General features: G+C 47.4%; 8 protein-coding genes and 1 non-coding gene across 9 annotated transcripts; 7 read left to right on the top strand and 2 right to left on the bottom strand.

Annotated features, from left to right (window-relative positions):
* Positions 1 to 677: 677 nt before the first annotated feature.
* SJAG_01405 (Rieske ISP assembly ATPase) lies at positions 678 to 2,466 on the top strand. Its single transcript, XM_002172617.2, has one exon. It carries the CDS (start codon positions 842 to 844, stop codon positions 2,189 to 2,191), a length of 1,350 nt encoding a protein of 449 aa, XP_002172653.1. The 5' UTR covers positions 678 to 841; the 3' UTR covers positions 2,192 to 2,466.
* On the top strand, positions 2,400 to 3,522 carry SJAG_01404 (methionine salvage haloacid dehalogenase-like hydrolase). Its single transcript, XM_002172616.2, has 2 exons — positions 2,400 to 2,547; positions 2,612 to 3,522. Exons 1-2 carry the CDS (start codon positions 2,470 to 2,472, stop codon positions 3,179 to 3,181), a joined length of 648 nt encoding a protein of 215 aa, XP_002172652.1. The 5' UTR covers positions 2,400 to 2,469; the 3' UTR covers positions 3,182 to 3,522.
* SJAG_05230 (alanine racemase) lies at positions 3,456 to 4,545 on the top strand. Its single transcript, XM_002172615.2, has 3 exons — positions 3,456 to 3,617; positions 3,781 to 4,239; positions 4,305 to 4,545. Exons 1-3 carry the CDS (start codon positions 3,546 to 3,548, stop codon positions 4,494 to 4,496), a joined length of 723 nt encoding a protein of 240 aa, XP_002172651.1. The 5' UTR covers positions 3,456 to 3,545; the 3' UTR covers positions 4,497 to 4,545.
* Positions 4,546 to 4,564: 19 nt separating this feature from the next.
* On the bottom strand, positions 4,565 to 7,286 carry SJAG_01402 (pyruvate dehydrogenase kinase Pkp1). The gene is made up of 4 exons (XM_002172613.2): positions 6,715 to 7,286; positions 6,453 to 6,619; positions 5,457 to 6,326; positions 4,565 to 5,372 (listed from the first exon to the last, which is right to left on the bottom strand). Exons 1-4 carry the CDS (start codon positions 6,806 to 6,808, stop codon positions 5,229 to 5,231), a joined length of 1,275 nt encoding a protein of 424 aa, XP_002172649.1. The 5' UTR covers positions 6,809 to 7,286; the 3' UTR covers positions 4,565 to 5,228.
* SJAG_01403 (mediator complex subunit Med11) lies at positions 4,646 to 6,960 on the top strand. The gene has a single exon (XM_002172614.2). It carries the CDS (start codon positions 4,768 to 4,770, stop codon positions 5,107 to 5,109), a length of 342 nt encoding a protein of 113 aa, XP_002172650.1. The 5' UTR covers positions 4,646 to 4,767; the 3' UTR covers positions 5,110 to 6,960.
* A 264-nt stretch (positions 7,287 to 7,550) lies between the features above and the next one.
* On the top strand, positions 7,551 to 7,622 carry SJAG_16293. Its single transcript has one exon. It is a non-coding gene; the product is annotated as a tRNA-Pro (tRNA).
* Positions 7,623 to 7,952: 330 nt separating this feature from the next.
* Positions 7,953 to 9,990, top strand: SJAG_01401 (G1/S-specific B-type cyclin Cig2). The gene has a single exon (XM_002172612.2). It carries the CDS (start codon positions 8,058 to 8,060, stop codon positions 9,336 to 9,338), a length of 1,281 nt encoding a protein of 426 aa, XP_002172648.1. The 5' UTR covers positions 7,953 to 8,057; the 3' UTR covers positions 9,339 to 9,990.
* Positions 9,991 to 10,326: 336 nt separating this feature from the next.
* On the bottom strand, positions 10,327 to 14,290 carry SJAG_01400 (vacuolar calcium transporting P-type ATPase P2 type; the record flags this gene model as incomplete). The annotated part of the gene is made up of 2 exons (XM_002172611.2): positions 10,327 to 13,241; positions 13,291 to 14,290. 2 exons carry the CDS (start codon positions 14,288 to 14,290, stop codon positions 10,327 to 10,329), a joined length of 3,915 nt encoding a protein of 1,304 aa, XP_002172647.2.
* Positions 14,291 to 15,837: 1,547 nt separating this feature from the next.
* On the top strand, positions 15,838 to 17,845 carry SJAG_01397 (V-type ATPase V1 subunit C). The gene is made up of 8 exons (XM_002172610.2): positions 15,838 to 16,307; positions 16,396 to 16,549; positions 16,612 to 16,706; positions 16,757 to 16,848; positions 16,903 to 17,001; positions 17,120 to 17,281; positions 17,342 to 17,573; positions 17,628 to 17,845. The coding sequence occupies exons 1-8, from the start codon at positions 16,161 to 16,163 to the stop codon at positions 17,796 to 17,798; spliced, it is 1,152 nt and encodes a 383-aa protein (XP_002172646.1). The 5' UTR covers positions 15,838 to 16,160; the 3' UTR covers positions 17,799 to 17,845.
* Positions 17,846 to 18,246: the final 401 nt, after the last annotated feature.

The following is an 18,246-nucleotide window of genomic DNA, read 5'->3' as shown; positions in this document are numbered from 1 at the left end:
AGGGTTTTAAAGCGCAACGTGGCATTTGGTCTGCGATATAGCAACAACAGTTCCGCAAAGGGAGGGTTTGAGAAGACATCTTGCGCTTTGTGATGATGTGGTTTTGTTTAAGAAATTTAGAGCACTTGGTGAGCGGTGGCTCAATGAGTAACTGTTTTGTTTTCCTTAGACGATATCTTACACAGATACGCTCGTGTCGCGAATTTGAATGCTCGCTTACTAAGCGAGGGGAGGAGCAGGTGCGACAAGGGAACCGACCGATAACAACCAATCATACAGAAGTTAAAAAACTGTAAACCAACGGGACAACTCACAAAACATATTCTCCTGTATGGCAACACAGCGCAAAAATAGCGATTCCCACATTTACACCGTTTGAATCACGCGTCGCTGACTGAGCTGTCATTCCTCACGTAATAAACTCACCCCTTCATTCTCTACATATGGTCTAGACAACACAGGTCGCTCATTGCCGCTAAATGGGCGATTTCTTGATACCGAAACGCACGGTATGACGTAAAATGTCGCTTGAAGCTAAATCCGGACGACGACCCTGGTGTGAAGCGAGTGTGGGGCTTACAGACCCCGCGTAACTTATTTCTCCTTAAGCATCGACTATGACGTCAGGAGGGGACGCGACTGGCGACACGCAACTGGCGAGAGACAACTGACCGACCGAAAACCACTACCTAGCACTTGTGCATTTGTACGGAAACACACCAAATACCTCTCTCATATAGCAATTGCTGGCTCAATTCGACAGAGTATGTGATTATTTTTTACTGGAGATTCATTGACCTTTTTTGACGCTTCTCCATCCTCGCTTTCTGTGCATTAGTCCATGCAACAAGGAACGCCCCAGTCAGCACCTTCAGGAATTCCTCATGACATTACTTCTCCGCCTTCTCCTCCTGGTCGATTTCAGGCATTCTTAAGCGACAATTCGATCTTTAGTGCTGGACTAGGGTTAATGAGTTTAGGAGCGGGTCTCGCCATCCTTAGACGATCAATTGTAGCAGGAGCATCGGCGATGAAGCGTCGAATGCTTGTCAGCTTAGAAATACCAAGCAAAGACAGAAGCTATGCCGCTTTTTTGCGATGGATGGCCAATGTTCCGCGTCGTTACTCACACAATTTGGCTGTCGAGACAAGCGCGGCGTCCTTGGACACGGTGCAGGCAGCAGGAAGTGCTAAAAACAAAGCCAATCGATTGTTTGGGATTGTTCCTGGTCCCGGCAGGCATTACATTAAGTACCAGGGCTGTTGGATTCAGATTGAACGACAGCGCAGTGGTCGACTGCAGGACTTGACGACAGGAACGCCTTGGGAAACTGTTACGCTTACAACGCTCAACCGCGATCGAGGCGTATTTTCACAACTTCTCGCTGAAGCCCAAGCGTACACGCAGAGTGCGAAGGCCAATAAAACCATCATCTACACAGCCTTTGCGGCCGAATGGCGGCCTTTTGGACGGCCAAGGTCGAAGCGACTTCTCTCCACCGTTGTGCTAGACACAGGCGTGAAAGAAAAGCTTGTAGCCGACCTGCGGGAATTCCTGCAAAACTCGAAATGGTATGCAGAGCGCGGAATTCCATATAGGCGTGGCTATTTGCTGTATGGACCTCCTGGCAGTGGGAAGACTTCGTTCCTTTTCGCTTTGGCCGGCGAATTGGACTATGATATTTGTGTGATCAACCTCGCAGAACGTGGCCTGAGCGATGACCGACTGAACCATCTTCTCTCCAACCTTCCTCCGCGTTCGGTCGTACTCCTGGAGGACGTGGACTCGGCGTTCGGAGGACGAAAAATCACAGACGAGATGGGATTTCAGTCGGCTGTCACCTTTAGCGGATTACTAAACGCCCTCGACGGGGTTGCTTCTTCGGAAGAACGGATTGTATTCATGACTACAAACCACCCTGAACGACTCGACGCCGCCCTCATCCGTCCGGGACGCGTTGACTATAAGGCATATTTTGGAAATGCCTCTCCGAAACAAGTCCGTGAGTTATTTTCGCGTTTCTATCGCGCAGACAAGAAGCTTGCCGATGAGCTTTGTGCATTAGTGTGTCCCAAACAAGTTAGCATGGCATACTTGCAAGAGATATTTGTCGCCAACAAGTCAAGTCCAGAAGCAGCACTGGCGATGGCCAAACAACGTTTACAAACTTCTCAGAAAAGCAGCAGTTGAATGCGATGAATCATTACTATTGTTCGTTCTGCAAGTTACGACTGATCCGCACGGAAACTTTACTACAGTTGAAAGCTCTGCTCGAAGTTTTCCCTTGAGCTCTGTCTTATTCAATCTTACTATTCTCGAGTCGTTCCTATCGTATCTTCTTCGCTTAACTCCCTGCTCCCCCCCTCCTGTATCCCTTCATTTTGGTGTTCAGGTTTTCGACTTTCTGACACACTACGAAATTAGGTTGCGCGTGTACTTGTCGCACTCAAACCTTTTTTCTTGTCAACATGCCAACGCCGATTCGCACCATTCTGCTTGATATTGAAGGTACCGTTGGAAGTATATCGTTTGTAAAGAACGTTTTGGTATGATAGAACCCTATTTGTTATGTTTCAGTGTGTTGAAGGTGCTAACTCTTCATTCTTTCAGTTTCCGCTTGCAAAACAACAGTATGCAGAATACGTCCATAAACACATGGATGACGCCTCTGTTCGTGTATTTGGAAACAGTTTAGACGAAATAGTCGACAAGCTCAATACTCTCCACGACTCGGGAAGCAAGGACCAGGCCTTTAAAGCACTTCAAGGCTCCATATGGAAGGATGCGTACGAGAATGGAAAAGTGGTTGCTCATCTGTTTCCTGACGTCGTTCCCTTACTCAAGCGTGCTGCTGACAAAGGCGTTCGTGTGTGCATTTACTCAAGCGGTAGCGTTCCCGCTCAAAAACTTTACTTTCATTACTCAGAGTACGGCGACCTGTCCAATTACATTTCTGAATACTATGACACTAGCATTGGTCCCAAGGTCGAAGCAGACAGTTACAAGCGCATTGTCGGTTCCGATGATCCTGCCACATGGCTTTTCCTCAGCGACAATGTCCACGAATTGGACGCTGCTCGCCAAAGCGGCCTGAAAGTCGGTCTTGCTGTTCGTCCCGGAAACGAACCTGTCTCCTCTAGCGGCTATTCTGAGTACGGCTCCTTTGACTCGTTGCTTTAAAGCGGGGAGTTCCTGGGGGTCATTTTCAGGCTCGTGATGAATTCGCCCGATGCACGGCATAAGGTATCAGGTTTTTGCGATATCGTAAACAATGCTTCCGTGTATTACGTTTCGTTTCCTCACGCTCTTCCGTCTCTTCAGACCAATTGGTGTTTCTCAAGGTGCTTTTGTTCCTGAACCATCGGCATTCCTCCTGCATCCACCCCTTTCAACATCCTTCCATATCGGTATATCTCGCTACACATCTTTCGTACTCACTATCCCGTTTTGCGCTGTGTACCGCAGCACAAGCCAGCTCGGCCCGAGAGATGTCAAGCATTTCTCCCATTTTGCTCGGAAGATCCACTCAAACTCAAGTTTAAAAATGACGACGCCCCTTCAATCCCGTCTTGCTCAGGTGCAAGGACATGTTAAAGCCGCTGCTCAAGGCCGTGATGTAAGTCTGCTGAACGGTGCTTTCTGCTTCGTTTGGGCCTCTTTCTGTAGTGGAGGCAGACGATGATTCGTCTGCAGGAAGTGTGCATCCAAGCTAGTGCCGAGACGCTTCCACAAACCCGTAGTAAAGGGGTTGAGGTCGCTAACCTGAGTGTGCGTTATAGGTTCGTTTGGTCGCTGTGAGCAAATTCCATCCGGTTGAGTCGCTTATGGAAGCATACAATGCCGGACAAAGACATTTCGGAGAAAACTACATGCAAGAGCTGCTGGCCAAGGCTCAGGTCATGCCGAAGGATGTTAACTGGCACTTTATTGGGGCCATGCAATCGTCGAAATGCAAGAAAATTGCATCGATCGAGAATTTGTGGTGCATTGAAACAGTCGACACAGAGAAAAAGGCTCGGTTAATCAACAGTGCTCGCGAAGAGCTGAACAAACCACTTCGTGTTTATGTTCAGGTCAACACCAGCGGTGAAGACAACAAAAGCGGTGTTGCACCAGAAGACGCTCTTCCCTTGTGCAAATTCATCAAAGACAGCTGTAGTCATTTGCAGTTGCAGGGAATTATGACTATTGGTTCGTTCACAAACTCTCTCAATGAGAAGACGAACCCGGATTTTGAGGTATGTTTCCTCAATGAAGCAACTTAAGCAATTCGGTTGTGCGGCTTACTAACGAGTATACACAGAAACTCATCCAACTTCGCAAACAACTCGAGAACGATCTCTCGTGTAAGTTAGAAGTGTCTATGGGTATGAGTGCCGACTACGAATTGGCTATTCAGTATGGCAGCGACAATGTTCGTGTCGGCCGTACCATTTTTGGCGAGCGTCCTGTCGAAAACCCTCATCAAGAAAAACGTGTGACCGAGTCCCAGTAAACGCAGCGCGAATCATCGAGCATACTTAATAAAGTATAAAACAATGTTTTAACTTATCGTTACATAATAATTGAAAACATTATTCATTATAGTTCGGCAGACATCCTCAGGTATTTCCCGTGAAACCTTGAAATGACCGCTCAATTTCGTTAAGATAAAACATTAAACCTTATTTGAACCTTACCCCATCTGATAATATTATTGTCTACCACTACCTCCAGCTGTCGACGAGAAGGAATTCTCATCCTTTTTCGTTCGCCTTGGTGACAGAATGGAGGAACTATTTTCACCGAGTCCGTCCCCGGAAATCGATGAAACGTCAGAGCTAAAAACCATCGCAGAAATTGAGCGAAGAATTCCGGACATTCTAACCTCAGCCAGTGCATGCATTGAAGCAATTAAGGAGGAAAAGTCAATTGAGAAGTTTCAACAACATGCAAGAGACTTCTTCTCCACAGTAGAATTCGTATCTACGGGACTTTCCCGTCAGGTGCTACAGCTTGAAAAGGTTGAAACGCCAACAACGCTTCTGCCGCCGAAAAAGCAGCAAATGAATGCTTCACTCGCAGCACAAACGTGGGAAGCTCTCCAAGATATGAGTCATTCTGGTTAGCAAAAAATGTAAATTATAAATTATGGATGGACGACACCCAGCCCATCCAAGCGAGAGCAAAAAAAAAAAAAGAAAGAAAGAAAGAAAGAAAGAAAGAGAAATGCGAGAGCCTGAAGGATCTATTGCAGCGGTTCTGCGCTTTCACAGAGTTTGTTTAGATGTACAAAAACGTCTGTTCCATATCCATCCATGGAGATTAATTCCAAGTCACCTCCAAAATATCGAGTATACAGTCGTGCCATAGGCAAACCGAAACCAAATCCCTATATGTGTTAGTTAAGCGGAAGAACAAGGGCTAGTAACAGCCGTCACAGGGAACAAAGCATTGCATTGCTCACAATACCTACCGCCAACGGGGGTCCAGCTTCAGAATCAACATGTTCACGAAGTTGAGGACTAGCAGTTGTGTACATGTACGACCATACAAGTGGCATGTTCCGACGAGAAATTCCGCCTCCCTCATCTGAAACTTTGATGGTAATATCTTCGGCACCCTCAGCAACAATGACCTTAATGGGCGGGAAAGTGTCGCTGTCCACACCATGGTGTTCAACCACGGCACGTAAACTGTTTTTAAGTATCTCAAAGAGAGCGTGTTGTAAGTGGGACTCCACATACATCATTGTAATGTTTGGGTTACAGACGATTTGTACTTCAGGCGCTTCAAACAGTCCGTATGCCTGTTGACATATGTAACGAGCATTTTCGACAGCAACCTCAATGAGTTCACGAATGCGGGCGTGGGTATTGATAACGCCGACGTATCCTGGCCGAAGAGGTTCTGTGGCCAATGTGATTTGCTGACTTAACAGAAATCGAATGCCAATGCGAGACATATAGAATCGGTCAAGGAACTTTTGGATCCCCGGATCGATGCGTTTCACACGTGAATGATACTCAAGGACATCAAGAGCAATTTCAATGGCCACGCGATTATGCCTCTGTTGGATGATGTCGAGTAGTTTAGCAAACTTGTGATTGAAAAGGTGAACAGACTTGGGACAATCTTTGTCAACGCAGATTTCGCTGTTGCATTCGTAACTGAAGTCTGTGAAGAAATACCGTCCTTTTGACGAGTCAAGGTGTGTATCGAGCAATGATGGGTTGTGAATATCCGTATCCTCGACGTTACTACTTAGTCGAGGAGCCTTCGAATCGGGAATGCCAAAAGAAGAAGGTGGTTCTGGCAGTGGAATGTTTTGGAGCTCGATAATTTCCTACTAAATGAGTACAGGTGTTGGAATCAATTTGCGAGGATACAGAGGTGCGGCAAAAGCAAAATGTTCACTGGCCTGGCCAACCTTTTCTGTATCTTTTTCCCCCGAAAAAAAAAAAAAACGTACCTCCATTGATTTCGCGTATGCCTGCTGGATGCCTTGAATTCGCTTCATGTCGTGCAGAGGAGGAGGAAGATCCTCTAGTTCCTTGATGCGATGGGCAAACCGAATGGGCAATTCATCGCGCAAGAACAGACCTGCTCGGTAGACTTTACCGGCTGTGGGATTTTTACCTAGCAATGTGTCAGAAAGGGGAAGAGACAGAGAAACGAATAAGCAATTCCAGAGTGCGTCGCCAATGGCGGCTCTCGCCTCGCGTATCGCATACCAAAGTAGACGAGCTGTTTTAAGGAAAGACCCGTCTGGGGGTAGTGTGCCAGAATGTTGATTTTCTCGCGTAGACTTTTTCCAATTACAGACATAGTAGAGGCAATGATATGAGACACAATCGTGTCTTGTTTATATAAAACTTAAGCGTGAGAAAGCTCATACAAGAGACAAAATAAAAAAAACAGTAGAAAGAAGAACAGAGAATGCTACAGTTGAGTTTGAAGCACGGACGACGACAGCAACAAGACACGGGGAAAAACAACGAACAAGAGGAGAAATTTGTGCCGGAAAAAAAGGGTTGGTTTCGCCTAGTTGGGGTTCTAGAGCAGAATGAGACGAGTCGTAACCTGTTCACGATCAGTAACGAAGAGATGTTCTGAGGAAAAACGAGAAGGAGGATGATAGGAAGAGGAAGCACAGAACTGATAATACTTTTTCTTACCTTTCTGGTTCTCAACACCAGCCGCTGCGTACTAAAAAAGAGCAGTTGGGCTTCATTAGGAAGTTCGTACACGGCACTGGAGATTCGGTACCAAAAGGGTTACATGTGAGATACTTAATAAAATGCTCATTCAATGCTATTCTGAATTTATTCTACTGTTTTGTTGGCAGTTCAGAATTCTTCGCTTTCATCAAGTTACGACTACAACGGACATGAAATTTTTAAGGTTTTAAGCTTTCATTAAGCGAAAGTGCTTCATGGAAAGCCGTAACAACAATCACGTTCTACAAGAGCAAACGCTCCTTCCGTTCTACTGACCACTCTCTTCCTCTTCTCCATCGTCCACTCTACTGACTAGCCTGACGGAATCCCGCCGCGACATTTCAACGAGCGGTCGCTTGGTCTAGTGGTATGATTCCATCTTCGGGTGATGGAGGACGCGGGTTCGATTCTCGCAGCAGCCCAACTTGCTTGCTTTTTAAATTCTCTTTGCTCAGATCTTTCTTTACGCTGAGAAAGCTTCTCCTCCTGCCCCTGTTTAATTTTTCTTTGTTATGTCGTAATGTCGGCAGACAAAAAACATAGATGAAATATGTACTGAAAATAGTAATACGAAAAGTTGCTGTTGCCGTTGCTGCTGCTGCTGCTTCGCTTCTGCTAATTGTGCTCAATTTAAACTATTTGTGCACGACGCGTAACTCGCCTGCGTTAATGCGATTCACGTCGCGTCGGGCGCGCACGCGTTTGCATTTATTTAGGACGCGTTGCCGTGCGCGCCGGGACGCGTCGCGCCTCCCAAACGCGTTACCCCCAGATCGTGCCTGATCTAGTCACGTAAACTCGCGACGCGACGCGTCTGCTTTAAAACAGCTGGAGCCCGCTCTCTTTCTTCCTATGCCATGAACTCTCACCAGGCGCTGCCAATTCAGGACGAAAACCGTGTAAAGGGTCCGCTGAAGCCCATTACCAAGGCCACTGCTCGGCCTTTACGAGCTGCTCTTGTCGACGTTTCCAATGTTGCCAAGCACCCCGACGGCCGGTCGAGTACGGCAGGTAAAGACAAACTAGGAGAACTTGGAGCTCCGTCTCGTAAACGAGCACTCCGGGAATTGGACCCACACGATGTTTCCCGACCCTCCAAGGGCGGCGTTCAGCAAGAAACGAGAAGTCGTTCTCGCGAAGGACGCGATATGAAAGAGCTGAAAGGCCGTGTTGATGACTTTGGCCAGGAAGTCCACCCAAAACGAACCAAGCTGTCTGAAGAGGCAGACGAGGTTGCCCTGAGCAAGGAGAATGCTCGTTTCGGTAAAAGTTCGGCCAATTTCCCTGATGTTGCCTCGAACCCGCTTATGGTGGACGAGTATACACACGAAATCTTCTCGTATGCTCTTCGGCTTGAGGAACGCTGCCGTCCAAAGGCAAACTACATGGACGGACAGCGCGAATTGACGTGGAAAATGCGTGGTATCTTGAACGACTGGCTCATTGAAATCCACGGTAGTTTTTGTCTTACACCCGAGACCTTATTTATGGCGGTCAACATTGTTGATCGCTTCCTGTCGCTGAGAGCATGCTCTCTGTCTCGACTGCAACTCGTTGGAATCACCGCGTTGTTTATTGCGAGTAAATACGAAGAAGTGATGTGTCCTTCTATTCAAAATTTTGTCTACATGACAAACGGCGGATATACCCAGGAAGAAATGCTTGAAGCCGAACGCTACATTCTGCGCACCCTCGACTACGACTTGTCGTTTCCTAGCCCCTACAACTTTCTCCGTCGCATCTCCAAAGCCGACAGCTTTGACTACCAGACGCGTACACTGGGCAAGTACCTGTTAGAGGTGTACATGTTTGAGCCTTCGCTTCTGCGTTACCGCCTGTCTGAGGTAGCTGCTGCTGCGATGTACCTTGCCCGTCGTCTGTTGCGTCGTGGACCTTGGTCGTCTGAGCTTGTGGATTGTTCCTGTGGCTATGAAGAGGCTCGTCTGAAACCCATTGCATACATTATGCTTCAGTACCACAGCCGCGGCATTGAGCACAAGGCTTTCTTCCGCAAGTACGCGAACAAGCGATACCTCAAGGCAAGCATCTTTGTCCATCAGCTTGTCCGCAATCGCTACTCGCCTTCTCACAATGTTGACGATGAGGCCAATTCGGAGCCATCCTCTTCGTTAGCTTGAACGGATGAACCTATGACCATAAAGGAAAGTCGTCGTGCGTCTGAATTTGCAGGAAATCGTCTTGCAGTAACTATGCACTGCTAGCATGAACCAGTGTGTCCGCGAGTGAGTTCCTCTTTATTGCATTTCTTACCACTTTCTCCCTCTCTCTCTCTCCCTCCCTCTTTCTCCCTCTTCGCCCGTCCCCTCTCTCTTTGCCCTCAAAAACGTTTGTCCGACAGCGTTGATGTATTTCTTTTCTTCTTCCGTTTTCCAATTGCCTTGTCTTTTCCCATCTTCTCATCGTTATCCACACACACACCGTTATCCTTACCGTCATTTCTTCCACAACATTCTCATATTCATTTTATTCAGTATCGCTCGGCGGACGAAACCTTTGCAATTCCCAGACGCTTAATTCTGCTGTTCACACACGCTTTTCTAATCGGATTCATTTCTTTCGCCGTGATGAAATCCACTCTTCTGTAAGACTTGCTAATGTAACGCAAACGACCGTGTACCATCTTTCTCGTAGGTTTGGTGTACCTACTCAGCATCTCGTTTCTTCCCTTTTACTTTCGTATTCCTTTGACAAACCTCTCTTAAAAAGACGTATTTTTTACTTATAATAAATTCTCATTTCTGCAGCTAATAGAAAAACAATATCCCGTATCACTAAACAAAACGAATGACCAAACGGCGAAGAATTAAGTCGGGGGAAAACAGACAACAAAAACGGGTAAAACGGATAAAACAGAGAGAGAAAATGTTAAACCAAACAAGACGATTATATACACAGAATACATACAAGCACAAAACTTGATCGGGATTCAATGACCAAGTAGGTGGTCCTTCATTAAGTAAAAGCGGGTTTAATAAAGACGAAAACAACAAAACACTTGAACGAGCGTCATTTTTTTTGGTCGACATTAAACATAAACTGTGGATGAATAGGTAGGTAGGTAAATAAAAAGGATATAGTAGTCAAACCCGCAAACTACTACTAATTTTAGTCAGAACGAGAGCTTTCGCTCCGAGTAGTCCATATACGTTCATCTCCCAAACGGCCAGAGGCCTCACTAACAAGGGTAGAGAAAGGCACCATAAGTGCCATGCTCGTCATGGACGACACAGATGGGGTGCGTAAACGCATGATTCTCCGATGCAAACTTGGACGCACGCCAGGAGGCAAGTTCTTAAAAGCGTCTTCATTCCGCTCGAAGATGTGTCGAATACGACCTCCACGAATTTTGTTCACAAAAGACAATGACTCACGAAGCATCTCCACAACATCACTAGGCGTTGCGGGCTCATAAGTGCCCATGTCTGCTTCTTGCAAATGGTCGGGCAGTTTCAGAGAACGCTCACCGAATCGAGGATGCAAGATCCAATGCGTAACACGATCAATCAAGGGGATAGGCAGAACACGACGGATGAAAGAATTGGGAACACAACGCACAAGTACACCCAAAGGTATCGAAGCAAAGCCAGCGATAATAGAAATCAGCCAACCCTTACCATCAATACGGTGGATGGAAAAGGCAGCGCCGCCGAAGAACACAATCACGACCTGAATGGCTGCAACGAGAATGAAGATTGCAATAAACAACCAATTGTGCGTGATGTGCTCAAAGATATTCAACTTGTTGTCAAGACGACGGTTGTTCACTTCGTTGAATAATTGCATCCAGACAAACGTATTGAACACAATAGTGTTCATTTCTCCAGAATCGGAACTATAATTGAAAATCGAGTTGCCAGCAAAGTGAAGAATAAGAGTAATCACGAGCTGGAAAGCGGACTGTGACAATATCATCTTCCACATGTCGAACGTAAACAGCGAGGCATTGGGCTCTTCCGGAGGACGCTGAAGCATTTCAGGAGTTGGGGGGTCTGTAGCCAAAGCCAAAGCAGCCAGAGTATCCATAATGAGATTCACCCAAAGCAACTGGACGGCACTCAAAACAGATGTCTGATCAGAAGAAGCCAGAGCGGAAATTATAGTGAGAAAGACAGCAGTGATATTAACGGTAATTTGAAACTGCAAAAACTTTTTCACTGCATCATTAACCGCACGACCCCAAGCAATAGCTTTGACAATAGACGAAAAATTATCATCCATAAGAATGATATCAGACGCCTCCTTTGCAATTTCAGTACCCGACTGACCCATGGAGAAACCAACGTCAGCTTTCTTCAGAGCAGGTGCATCATTTGTACCATCACCAGTTACGGCGACAACATTATTCAGTCTTTGAAGACTCTCAATCAGTAACTGCTTGTCGAGAGGAGATGAACGAGCCAGGACATGTAAGCGAGGAATCAATTCCATACGCTTTTTATCCTCCATTTCCCGGAATTCTGGTCCTTCCATGCAAACACTGTCTTCTTGCAAAATACCGCACTGTTTAGATATAGCCTTGGCAGTAAGAACATTATCACCGGTGACCATTCGAACAGTGACGCCGGCTTGTTGACATTGTTTAACTGCATTTGGCACATCGGGACGAAGTGGATCAACGATTCCGAAAAAGGCCAAGAAAGTCATCTCACTGAAAACCGAATCCCAATGAGCTAAAGTCTTTCCATCCTCTTGGAAAACATTAGCACCCTTCGGAGGCCAGCTAGGGAAAGTGCGGTAGCAAAAACCGAGTGTACGAAGGGAACGAGAAGCGTATCCAGAAATCATTTTTTGCACATAATCACGGTCAACATCCATAGAACCCTCATCACTAAGAGAATGACCAGTGATGATTCGCGTAGAACGACCGATAACCTTTTCAGGCATACCCTTGACGAGGAATATATATTGATCACCCTTCTTGTAAACAACACCCGAACCCTTGCGATTGGAGGAAAACGAGAACACCTGAATAACCTCGGCATCGGTACGAAGCTTATCCACATCAACGAGTTCCAACTCCTTGACCGCTAAATCGAGCAGAGCCATTTCAGTTTTGGAACCGACAAATCGAGGAGCAGGAAGACTGTCGTCATTTACTTGGCGACAGGTAGTGTTTAGAGCTATGCTATCAAGAAGCAAGGCTCTGAATTCACCGTCAATGTTTCTAAAGGCAGCAGAACTTGAGTCGGCTTCCTCAAAAAGGTTACCGTCAGAGTCGTCCGTTGCCACATCCGTATTATTGTTGAAAAACCGTACAGAGGTACCAAATCCACCGGCAACGACCGTCATTTTGTTTTGTGTTAATGTTCCAGTTTTATCGGAACAGATATTGGTAGCAGTGCCCATCGTTTCGCAAGCCTGCAAGTGACGCACGAGATTGTTATCCTTTTGCATTCTGTTTGTCGCAAAAGCAAGAGCCAACGTAACGGCTAAAGGAAGACCTTCGGGCACCGCAACAACCAGTAAAGTAATAGAAACGATAAGGATCTGCATAAATTCCTGACCTTTTGACTTGGAAGAATCATGATTATTGCGCAAACGCACCAAGAACTCGATGATTAAGGCGAAGAAGAGAAGCATTGAAGCACCACCGCCAAGTTTTGCAATTGTATCGGCAACGCGAGAAAGACGAATCTGCAAGGGAGTAGCCTGGCCTTCCTCGCGGACAGCCATCATGGTACTTCCACTGAAACTGTTCACACCAACGGCGGTGATGATATACTTTCCGCCGCCCTCAAGGACAGTACTGCCCGAGATGAGGAAGGGATCGGCCTTCTTATTAAATTCGACATCGGCGGAACTGTTGCTGAAAGCAGTAAAACCATCAGTTTTCTTAATTGTATCAGACTCACCGGTCATGGCCGACTCGTCTACAACAGTGTTTTTGGCTTCAATAATGACACCATCGGCAGGCACAACATCGCCGGCTTCGTAAAACACTACATCGCCGACGACGAGATCGAAAACAGAAATAGTCATGACTCGTCCATTCCGCAGTACTTCGACAGAATGGTTTGCGACTTTAGCGTTCAGTTTTTTGAATTGCAGCTCCTTTTCCCAATCATTGACACCGCCCACGACGACGACAATCAAGATTGCAGCAATAATGGGCAACACCCTCAACCCAGTCGACACGGGGTTCAGGCTTGCCAGTAATGGGGTCGATGGTTGGGGGTTGACCAAACGTTTGATAGAGTCCAAGTGCAAGTGAAATAACAGCGGCAATCGATAAAAGAATCAATACCTTATCCTTCAAAGCTTCGAGCATCAGCCGCAGGAGACCCTTCGTCTGGGTTTCTGGAAGCTGGTTTGCACCATACACACGAACACGGTCCGAATCCTCTGGCACGACACTTGAGTGGTCGTCGGAACCCGAAGAGAAACCGTTCGAGGAAGCGTGCTTTTCATTGAAGTCCTGGAGCGAGTTGCGGACCTCGGCGTGGTGCACCTCATCGAGAGTAACCTTTTTGGAAAAGTGGGTTTCAGTGGAATCAATTCCGTAGTTGGGATCGACGTGCAACCCATGGCAGATACCGGACAAACCGTTCAGTTCGTGGAACACGCGGGTGCTTTTGGGGTCATGAAGTCGTTGGAGCAGCGGGACAGAAAAGGCGAACGGACTGTCCTCATCCTCTGTCGTCAGCAACTGCTCGACAGGAATGCTTTCGCTAGAAGGAGAGCCGTTGCGAGTGCGTGCAGTGGAATGCGACGCAGTGTCGTTGGTATGTGAGTACAGGGAAGAGGAGGATGGCGACCGCTCGGTAGAGCGAACGGACACCGAAGGAGACAGCTTGCCATCCTCAGACTTTTTGGAGAAGTGATTGTTCGTGGACACCGTTAGGTACTTGCGACCATCCGAGCCAGTGTTAGGCCGAGCAGCGGTCGCGGAAGAGGACGGCTGGTCCGCTTCGGGTTGACGCTGTTGCGGAGAATAGCCGTTACAATCGGCAAACGGGTTCGTCGCTGCTGCTGGGGGAGACGGATGCGAATTGGCATCCGCACCGTTTTCTTCGTCGTCCGTATGACCAGCGGTGACACTGGACGAGGTGTCGCGAGGAGCAGGAGTCATAATGAAATGATGAGAGTGTCAAATGCAACAAAACAAGGAGTTTTTCGGCAATGAGAAGAAGCACAAATGTGAGTCGAAAAGCAGAGTGAAACCGAGAACAAAAAATAGGCGACGGCAATCAAGCACAGAAGAAAAGAAGATGAATGTACGAATGATGAGAGACACAGGAAACAGCGTAGAGACGTGTGAGAAAACGAATTTGCACGCGTCTTGTGGTCGTAAGTAAATAGTAAGTGACAAATTAAATGAAACAACGAGAAAAACTCAAGCAGAAAATGGGAAACTGAACGGAAACGAAAAAAGAATATGACGTTAGCAATGAGTTGACGGAAGAACGTGGAGAGACAGAGACAGAGACAGACAGAGACAGAGAAAAGGCAAGAAGGCAATACTAGACAAATCAGGTCCGGTCTCGTGAACGATCTGTTGACAACCGAGTTCAATGATGTTTTTGTTGCTAGAGTGATGGAAGAAAGACTGCAGTCGCGGTACGTTGAGATCGCAAACAGTAACAGATACACTAGCTGCACTTGTACAAAGCAATGGTTGATCGTAGAAACACAATTCAACCACAGAAACGCGGTAAACCAGTGTAATATAAAAAAACGCGTTAAATGAAACCTTAGCCGAAAATGCGCGTAGAACTGACGCTGAAATAAAGGGATAAGCGTAGAGCGCTGCAAAAGCGTTCGTCAACAGGCGAAAAGACGAATCCTAAACAATCGGCGGTCAGTGTTGTAATTTTCGCATTCACACGCGCGAAAAAAGCTTGGTTGCACGAATAAATGATGCGGTGTGCAAGTCCAGAGCCGGCGTGTCGAGTCCGCAGACGGAGTGTGTGCGAAAGGTGAGGTGTGCAGAGGGCGAGAGTCAAGAGCCGGGGAGTGAATGTTTTTACGTGGTAGATCCAAAGCATGAGGCTGAGTCCAGTCATACTGCGATGTAACTGACCCAATGGCTGTAACATAGGTGAAACATGGTTATGACGTAACAGTGAACGCCACGCGAAACACGTGCAGGGGGTCGGCACGCTTTCATGCCGAGGGGCAGCAAAGGAGGAGCAGCGCGGTGCAGTGAGCGAGGGAGGGGATGTGGGGAATGGAGTGATCGACGGGGGATCCCAACGATTTGCGACAACCGCGGAAATATCAGTGAGCCTCAACACACTGCGGCGGGTAGTGGGGGCACGGGGGCGGGCTTGGTGTGGTGGATCTCGCAAAAGGACAATACCGCACAGCAGCGAAACGCAGCGCGTGTTTGCGACGCGCACCGCGGGCTCACTATACCCTGTAAATTAGAGTCGCGTCTCCAAGCGTGCAGAAGCTTGTTTTCGCCCTCTGAAACGCTGTTTATGCATCAATTAAGCAGTATGAATGGTTCTTTTTTTTTGAAACGAATTTACACGCGTTCTTCGCAATTGTGCCCGTTTGCGCGCATTTAGCAGGAAAAAAACAAACAAATAACAACGTAGGTTTCTCAGAGCTTCTTTAGAGAACACATTCTCCTACAGAACGACGCGTTTCACGCGTCGTTCACGTCTTTTTTCACTCTTCTCTCCTTCGTCTCTGCAGTCTCTCCTTCACCACTCCCTCGATCACAACCCTGCCCACACACACACACACACACACTCACTCACTCACAACTCGTGGACACAACAAACGCGTTTCCTCTACACTGACTCTTTTGCTCCTCTCCGTCCCTCATCCTCACACGACTATCGTTGCTGTCGCTACGGTTGCCTAATCGTTACTAATACCTCAACTAATACTACTATTTTTGCTATAAACGTAGAGTTTGGAGCAACTACATTTCCTGCTCATCTTTCTTCGAATTTGAATTCAGAGAACATTTTTTATTTCTCGACGCTGTGATGACCAACCACGAGTTTTGGATTGTTGCCGTGCCGTCTACGGGCACGAGCGGTGAATTGTGTGACGAATTTCAACTCCAAATCGGACCAGACTCTTCCAACAAGCTAGTCGACTTGGTCGTTCCTTTTCGTGTGCCTGGTTTCAAGGTATGTGTGAAAAATGCAGCGTGATCTGGCCTCCCGTTGGCGTAGCCTCACGATTTTGACGGGAACAAAAGCATTGACCGATTGTTAGATCGACAGCTTGGACACATTGATTTCACAAAGTGAGACTCTGGAGAAACAAGACGCTACGTGCCGGAATGCCGTGAGCAAAATCACCGAGGTGCTCCATGCTGCCTTTGTGGATTCTACAGAGAGCATGGAGGCCTACCTGACGGTGCAAAACAGTATGTTGATGAGCTTGATGCCGGTTAATTCTTGGTTCTTCGTTGCTAACATACCTGTGTAGAAGCACCACAAGAATATGTGACGTCGTTTGAATGGAACACCGGCCGTTTCTCGCCGTCTCGTGGCATTACTGCACTTGCTGCTGGCATAACAAATGTACGATGGGTTCTTTCGTGAGAACGAACGAGCGTGCTAATCGTGTTCAGGAAACGGAATTGTTGGAGAATGATGTGCGGGCCAAGTTCAGTGCATACCAACAAGCCAGCAAGGCGTTGCAGTCTATCGAACGCAAGCAATCGTACGTGAGATGATGTCGAGAGTTTTAAGCAAACGGCACACTAACCCATTGCAGAGGCAACCTCTCTCAGAAATCACTTGCAGACATCGTGCAAGAAGAGGATGTGGTTCAGGATTCGGATTACTTGACGAATGTGTTTTTGGCTGTCCCAAAGTAAGTTGTTCAGAAGTCTTTTCAGCAAAAGATAATGCACACAAAAGATGCATTTTTTTTGTTTTTTTTTATTATTTATTTTTCTTATTTTATTTTTCTTACTAACCCATGCCTACAGGAACTTGGTAAACGAGTTTGAGTCTTCTTATGAAACTATGACCAATCTCGTGGTACCTCGCTCAGCCAAGGTGTTGGCCGGAGATGAGGAGTTTGTTTTGTACACGGTGGTTGTATTCAAAAAGACATCCGAAGAATTCGAAAACAAGGCCCGTGAGAAGCAGTAAGTGTTGGCTTCCAAATGGCTTTTCGCACACGCTGTTGACTAACCCCTTCTTTGTAGCTACATTGTTCGCGACTTTTCCTTCCGTTCAGGCATGAAGGAGGAAGAGCAGCGGGATTTGGAGAATGCTTCGGTGGAAGAGAAGCGTTCTTGGACCTCGTTGGTTCGCTACGCTGCTGTCGCTTACTCAGACGCATTCCAGGCCTGGATGCATCTCAAGTGTTTACGTGTATTTGTCGAATCTGTTTTACGCTACGGCCTTCCCCCCGACTTCTCTGCGGTGTTATTGATGGTATGACTAACAAGAACGGTGAACATGAAGGAACGAATGCTAACGACCATACAGCCCCGGGCCAAGAGTGCTAGCAAGCTCAAGAACCTTTTGAGCAAAAAGTACTCGTATCTCGCGCAGACACCTACGAGCAAGCCTCAAGCAAAGGAGCTGGAGGAGAAGCTGGCAGACGTGAGTCTCGACGAGGAGTACCTGCCATTTGTGTTTTATTCTGTTAGCTTTTAGAGCGTCGCCAGTGCCTAGACTGGGCGAGTAATTGGTCTATAATATTGTTAATACCAGACGGCGGAGGGCGAGTGGGGGTGGTGGGGAGGTGGGGGTGATGAGTGGAGGAGACAGCTGACCGGGAGAAGGGCGCTGAATACGCGCGGCGGTACCGCGCATAGCAGACGGAGGCACCGCGCCCGTCCCACGGCCTCCCTTCGGTCAGCCGCGGACAGCCGTCGTCGCTTCCTACTCCTCTGTATGTCTCTTACACGCCAAATCCACACTTCGCGCGTCCGCCGCTTCTCACTGTCGTTTCTTGGACCGCGGCTCCTTGCAGTAGGCGTCTTCGGTGCAGCTGGGTATTGGGTGGGCAGTCGCTTGCAGGAGCGGTTCACCCGTGGACAGCTGCGGACTGATGAAGAGCAAGCTGAGTATGAGCGCGTCGAGCAGCAGTTGCAGTCGCTGC

Source organism: Schizosaccharomyces japonicus (genome assembly GCF_000149845.2).
Source record: "Schizosaccharomyces japonicus yFS275 unplaced genomic scaffold supercont5.3, whole genome shotgun sequence".
Taxonomy (NCBI): Eukaryota; Fungi; Ascomycota; class Schizosaccharomycetes; order Schizosaccharomycetales; family Schizosaccharomycetaceae; genus Schizosaccharomyces; species Schizosaccharomyces japonicus.
The sequence above is the reverse complement of the archived record's forward strand: the minus strand, read 5'-3'. Positions and strand labels throughout refer to the sequence as shown.